This window comes from Lycorma delicatula, chromosome 5, assembly GCF_047948215.1.
Source record: "Lycorma delicatula isolate Av1 chromosome 5, ASM4794821v1, whole genome shotgun sequence".
Taxonomy (NCBI): Eukaryota; Metazoa; Arthropoda; class Insecta; order Hemiptera; family Fulgoridae; genus Lycorma; species Lycorma delicatula.
Window position 1 is genome coordinate 49,680,391 of NC_134459.1, and position 7,108 is coordinate 49,687,498.

A 7,108-nucleotide genomic window follows, 5' to 3' on the forward strand; every position below is an offset into this window, starting at 1 on the left:
ATTTATATTTAAATGGTAATATAATTACTACAGAGACTACACCACACGGTCTGTGCTATTAATCATGTATAAGGTGCCATCAGTCATCTTCAACGTCTAACTCAAAGTCTAACTCTGATGACTATTAAGGTTAGTTTATGATTTATTTTGCATTTCAGATACTGTTGATCTTTATTTTTTCTATAGTTAACATTATCATACATTATGCATGAAAAAAATTGACTTGATCAAGTTCCTTATCATTACCTACTAATCAATCTGTAGAAAAAATGTTTGAATCAGATTATGATTATTTTTCCACCTAAGTTTTTTTTTTTACAATAAGAGAAATGAGAGCAATGCTGTCTGAAAAACACACCAAATTTTAACCTTAAATGTTCAATAAAATAGATGTTTTTGTCAAATTTTAAAAGAGAACAAAAAATCTGATGTGGACACCACCTGACTTCCTTGAACGACTATTAAATTTCATACACATATTTTTAAAAGTACATAAAATTTTATTTCACTAATAACTTGTGATTTTGTTCATTTTTTTTTTTTTTTTTTTTATTGTTACTGAATTATTTATTGTATTTTTTTTACAATCAAAGGTTAATAATTATTAATATATTTAAATTTAAAAAAAAAGAAGTAAAGGATTTGAACTGATGTGCCTTCCCCTTGAAGATCAAAATCAAAATATTTCATTACTTAAAATTTTATTTGGCTATAACTCAGGAATCAATGAAAATAAGTACCACTTATGATATATGGTTGAAAAGCTCACAATGAGGGCTTATTACTGCAGTTAAGAAAAACTCCAATATTCAATTTTTTTTGGATTTTGAGCTTTTTTGAAAACTTTTGGTCCAGTTGATTGCAATCAAAAGAGGAGGTGCACAACTTGATGTTACAACAGTGCTAAATCCAAAATTTCAACATTCTATGGCTAATCGATTTTGAGTTATGCGAGATACATATGTATAGATGTCACACCAAAACTAGTTAAAAAGGATTCAGGATGGTCAACATGGATATTTCCTTTGAAATCTTTTTTATCTTTTGAAATTTTTTTTTTTATTTTTCAAAAATAAAAAGGATAAACACTTCTTGTTTATTTGCAATTGACTTAACTTATGACCAAGAAAAATGAGTAAAATCAAAAATACTGGCAAATTACAAGACATGTAATCAAGAAGAAGGTAGATAAACAATGCAGAGCTAGACTTACAATTATTAATATAGATTTAACTTTAATTAGCTTCTGTTAAGAATAAATAATCGTTATTAGTTATTTAAATATATTAGATCAAAATAAATAATTAGCTCTTACTTAGATCTTTTAAAATAAAATAATTATTTATTTATGAAAATAAGACTACAGAAAAGTTCCAAGAAACGAAAGCAGAAAAGTAATTTGATGCTAAAAAATATGATTATTCTAACAAAATCTCAAAAGCAATAAACTAAACATCAAGCCCAGGTAAATAAAAAGATTACCTTTAACTAAATAAACAAAACACCTTTTCAAATTGTGCAGCATCTATACCAGTGTAAAAAGAGTGTTCCTCTAGCAATATTCTTGGTAGTGAAGTTACTAGTTAGTTAGTCCCATAAACTGCAATAATCGTACCCAACCTAATATAAAGCTTACATCACTCTTGAAAATACATAGCCGACTATAAAGAACGACACGCTTCATCCATCCCATACCAGACATATTGTGAAAAAAGAGAACTAAAATAGTTTAAAAGGAGCCTTCTTCACTAAGCCAAATACACAGATAATACTACCATTTCAAGAACCAAATTACGGGTGGCATTTAATCCAATTGTGTTACAAATAAGAGGGCCTATGTAATGAATTCAGTTGCTTTTACCTTACTTATCAAAAAGTCAATAAAGCACTTGTTCTTAAAAAAATAAAACAAATGCATAATAGTACATGAAAAATACCAAGTAATATAACTAAAAAAAATTAATGGAGCTATTATGTGGAGGAAGTCACTACAAAAAAGACAATTCAATTATTTAAAACAACAAAAAAGATCACAAAAACATTTTTTTTTATATATTTTGATAAAACAAATAGTATTTCATATTAATATTTGATATACTCCACATTTAAAAGTGCAAGTATGCATGCCCAATATACCCACCGATTTACATCTAAACGGATTTTAATTTGCAACTAGATGCAATAGCTTTTTATTAATTCTATCACTATATCATTAAAAAATGAAATGTGAAGGAATAATTAAGGGATAATACTATCACAAACGACTGAAAATTCAACATTACACCAAACTAAGAGGGTAAGGTTAACAATACATAGTGGTGAGTTCAACGTCATCTTTAAGAGAAATAAAATACATTTCCATATTCCACTTCACTTTCCGATTGATAAATTTTAGTGGTTTTTAATGCAATACAATGGTCTATAACAACACTATCACTATAAAATAAAAATAATAACCTGAGGTCACAGCACCAGATCAAACACACAAGAACTTCTACTATTTTTACTCCCATAATTAAACAGCGAAATCACACATGCAGCAATAAAAACACCAATTTAATATTAATAGAAAATAAATTAAAAGGAAGAAATTTTACGACCTACTTTAAAAATTACTGACGCCATGTAAACAAGTGAACATACCTTTTTTTCTCTTTAGGTGGCTTTCCAGTTTTCTTTTCCATTCCGAAAAATCACTCTAAATTAATTCACTTCTTTCGATAATCTGCAATCTGGATAACAATATTATCTGAACACGCAGCTAATCACAATTACACCAACGTTTGAGCTTACACGAAATACCACTTTAGTTAACGACACACACAAAAAGAACAGCCTATCGCAGTTCATACACCGTATTCTCAGCGACGTCAAATGAACAGTGCTGCCACCTGGTTTGTAAATGCAACTAGTGAAGTTCATTTCCTGATTCAAAAATTTTATCTTAAATGTACGATTTATAGTAATTGTTCTATGTAATTCAACACGATGGTATAATCATGACAAACGTAGTTTTCTCATGAATTTATAACAAATTGTTTTGTAATTATTTATTGTTACTGACCTACACAGAATATAAAACGAGGGAATAAAATATTTCTTTACTGAATACGGTACACTGACAATCAGCGGCATTTAAATATTTTTTCATTGATGAAATGATAGATTTACTACAATGAATATTCCTTTTAAATTGATTTTAGATGGTTTGAAAGTCCGCGAAAAAAACACATTATAAATAGTTTATATTTTTCAGCATAGAATATTAAGTAATGATTCTCTTCATACATCGTCATGAACGATACCATCAACTAATACGAACCAAATATGAAACAAAATTTAAAAGAAATTTGTTTACCTTTCTAAGATTGTAATTAATAAAACGACAGCAGTCATACCTTTACGATAGCTTCATTCAGAAGCAAAAATTAAATAAGCATTAGGCCCAAAGATATATCCTACAAAACGGTCAATATATTGCTAATAATTTTGACAACACCAAAACTGAAAGATTCATATTCAAATGATTACAAAAAAAAGTAAAATAATTCATCAAATTTATCCAGAAATGTTTCATATTACAAACAAAGAAGTATAAATTTAACATTGATCATTGTCATCACAGTTAGATGATGAAATTGTACTTAATAAGAATTTAGTCTATAACACATTTAATTCATTCTCTCTTAGTTCACTAATAACAGAAAATAAATCTAAATGATGAAAATTTTCATAAATATTCATTTTTACTTACATTTTCAAAAATCAATGAGTCCAGTATAAATCACGATCAATGATGCTAGTAGCTTAAGGTTGGAAGAATAATGGTTTTATTTCCTAAATATCTCCATAAATAATTATAGGAAAAAATGTTAAAGATATTTTTATGAAACCTTAAAAAAATTCCTTAATTTGGTTTTTGTTTGGTTGCTGCAAAAATTGATTTAGATACTGGTACAATAATGTGAAGTTTTAACCCCTTTTTTGCCCTCTTTCAAAAATCAAATTTTAATGCATTATTTTCATGATTACCCCAAAAAAAGTCTCCTACATTAAAACTTCTTTTATGAACTGTGATAGTTTTTAATTGCTACCCCATTATTGTGACAAAAATTTGCAAAGTTGTGCAAAAAAATCTTGTTAAAAAAACTCGTTTGAAATACATATTGACAAAATATTACCTTATTAATAGCCTTTTTATAAGACAACTTCAATGTAGTGTTTAAAATGTTTAGTTTAATTAATGGCAGATGGAAATTTAGGACACTTGGAAAATGCTGAGTTTTTATTTATTTATAACAAGCCTTTTTTTTTCTTATACAAATTATGGACACACAATAACTAACACAAAGAATCAATCGGCAAACATTTTACTTGGTTCAGCATCACAAGCAGACATCCTAATGATATAAAATTTTGCATGAAACAAACTAATAATATTTTTAACAAACAATTTAAAATAAATGCCTAAAATGATTCGCATTCATTTTGGTCAGTTTTAGATCAGAGACAGACATTCTGATCCTATAAAGTGTTAGTGGTTACTTGATAAATAGGCAACCACCTGCCATTTGATTTTTAATGTTTTAAATGATTGTATTAATATGATTATACATGGAGTGGACAAAAATTTTGGGTAGTAAGCAATGTAGATGAAAATTAAGTTTTTTATGGTGCACAATGCAAGATTTCCTACCTTATGGTTTGTTTTTATTTTTTTAAATAAGTTATTTAATTCCCTGACCTAAAATGTATGATGATTATTTCTGGTTTTTATTTTTCAAAAGTAAATACATTATTTTTATTATTTCTTCAAATGTTATTTGGATCATAGCAAGTTAAAGAAAAAATAAAAAAATAATCAAAATAAATAAATTTTTTATTACAAAAACCAATCAAAATTATATAAAAAAATATTTCATGATAAACTGAAATTAGAGAAATATTGCAATGGAAGTGAAAAGGAGTGCAACACACTAGTATAGAAATTTGTAATACCAACATTGTTTTACATTTCATTAATCAACAAGTTACAAAGAGGATGATATGTACAAGGATTTACATTTTACGTACACAAACTGAATAAACCCATTCCAAAACTTTCATGGCAAATTCAAAGTAATTTCTTGCCTGGTTCTACTACTTAATTAAAATTTTTATATGAATTTATATGCTTTAATACTTGTTAACCAGCAAAAAAACTCCCGATTTTGTTTGGGCTGTTTATTTATATTTAAGTCAGTTATAAATTTAAAAATAAAACTTTCTGTAAGTCTAAAACTGAATAAACTGTACAGGACCAGGACACTGACCTATCATCCTAAACCTACCAAACAAACTCCTGATTGATTTTTGGTGTTTATTTTGGTTCAGTTATAAATTTTTAAAAATATGAGCTTGCTGTAAATACATAAGTTTAAAATCATTCGAAACTTTACAAGACCAAGTATGGCTGTAATCTAGAATCAATTAAAATGTCTGCCAATTGATTCTTTGGATTAGTAGTTGTGGGTCAATGATTTGTATTAAAAATATAGCTTGTTATAGATAAATAAAAATCACAAAAAACATTACAAGTTTATCTTATCAATAAAAGCAACCCACACAACAGTATCTTCCCACTGATCTTTTTGTCTACATTTACTAAACTAAAAATTTAACACCGTTTCATGAAAAATTCAATTTTTTTTTAATTGCTTAATAATGCTAAAATAAATAGAACATCTAAAATATTAAATATTTAGTTACTTAGTTTGTTATAAGATGAATGTTTACCACTAATACAATACTTAAACTAGCCCAATTGGATAGTACTGATATTCCCCATTAATAAGAAATATTTTATATTATTAAAAATAAAAGTCTCAAATAATGGTATCTGTATAAAAAATAACTAGTAATTATTTATTCTATAATGTAATAACTACATGATATCCTAATTTAACAAGTTTACTTGTTTATATCCTAATTTAATAAGTTTACTTGTTTATATCCTAATTTAATAAGTTTACTTGCTTACTACCATATGAGTTTTTAAAATTAGCCTACTTTTTAAACATTTTCATGTTAAGAAATAGGCCTTTAAAATAAGGGATTTATAGAAATAGTTATCAGTGATAAATTAAAGCTAAAACATTCTTCTTTAAGTAGCTATTTCTTCTTAGAATGAATGGGTAGCAATTACAGAATGAAATTTTTCATTATTTCAGAATTTTTGTATTAAAAATTTATTGATTTCAAGTGCAAAAAGAAACAGATAAGTAATAAAACAAAGAATACCTAAAAGATTAGAAAAGTAATATAAAATACTTGGTTTTTCTCATTTATCTTCTATCCAAAAGTAAAGTTCAAAAACGTATGTGTTGTTCAAAACTGGACTTAGTATCTAGATCTTAACACTACTGTATTTGTACTGTTATGAAATAGACAATGCTTAATTTAAATATGGCTTTTATTAATAATACAGTACAGTAATAATTTTTAATCGGTGTAAAATTATTCGTGACCACTATGTAAATGAATAAACACGTAAAATACAAGTGTAGTACTTCAGTTTTCCATATTAGGTATTTTAATAATTTTTTCTATTAAGAAATAAAAAAATAAAAAGGTAAACTATTTTGTTTTGCGATTGGAGGCTTTCTTGGATTGAGATTTCAATAAAACCTAGGCAAATAAGATACAATCATAACAATTTTTTTATGTAATTTGACCAGTTTTTATGGTAAACTGATGATGTGGATATAAAAATAAGCTTAACTTAAATACAAAGTTTTTTCATATATATAATTTTTAGATAGGGGGTTGGTCTTTGAGTGAATCATGAAAATAGAGCATGAAAGGTTAGTTTTTCAAAAAGAGATAAAAAAGATTATAAATTCCAAGTTTGTATTTTATTACATTTTTGTAGTATATCAATCAAATAAAGTCTAAATTAAAGGGCATTTATTTAGAAGGGTTTACTTGACATTGTTTATAAAACCCTTTTTTAGAAATTGCAAAAACACACATTTCTCCCTTCCACATAAACATCATAACTGTACCATTAATAGTGCTATAAACTCTTTGGATTATAAAGAAATAAATATTTTATTCTGCTCAGTGCATA

At 26.4% G+C, this 7,108-nt stretch overlaps 1 protein-coding gene across 1 annotated transcript in view; it reads right to left on the reverse strand.

Moving 5' to 3' along the window:
- sima (HIF-1 transcription factor component sima) overlaps positions 1 to 2,835 on the reverse strand; it is a 238,648-nt gene extending 235,813 nt beyond the window's left edge. The window contains exon 1 of the mRNA XM_075366071.1: positions 2,644 to 2,835. Coding sequence (XP_075222186.1) covers positions 2,644 to 2,684 — 41 coding nt within the window. The 5' untranslated portion in view covers positions 2,685 to 2,835. The remainder of the gene's footprint in view (positions 1 to 2,643) is intronic.
- Positions 2,836 to 7,108: the final 4,273 nt, after the last annotated feature.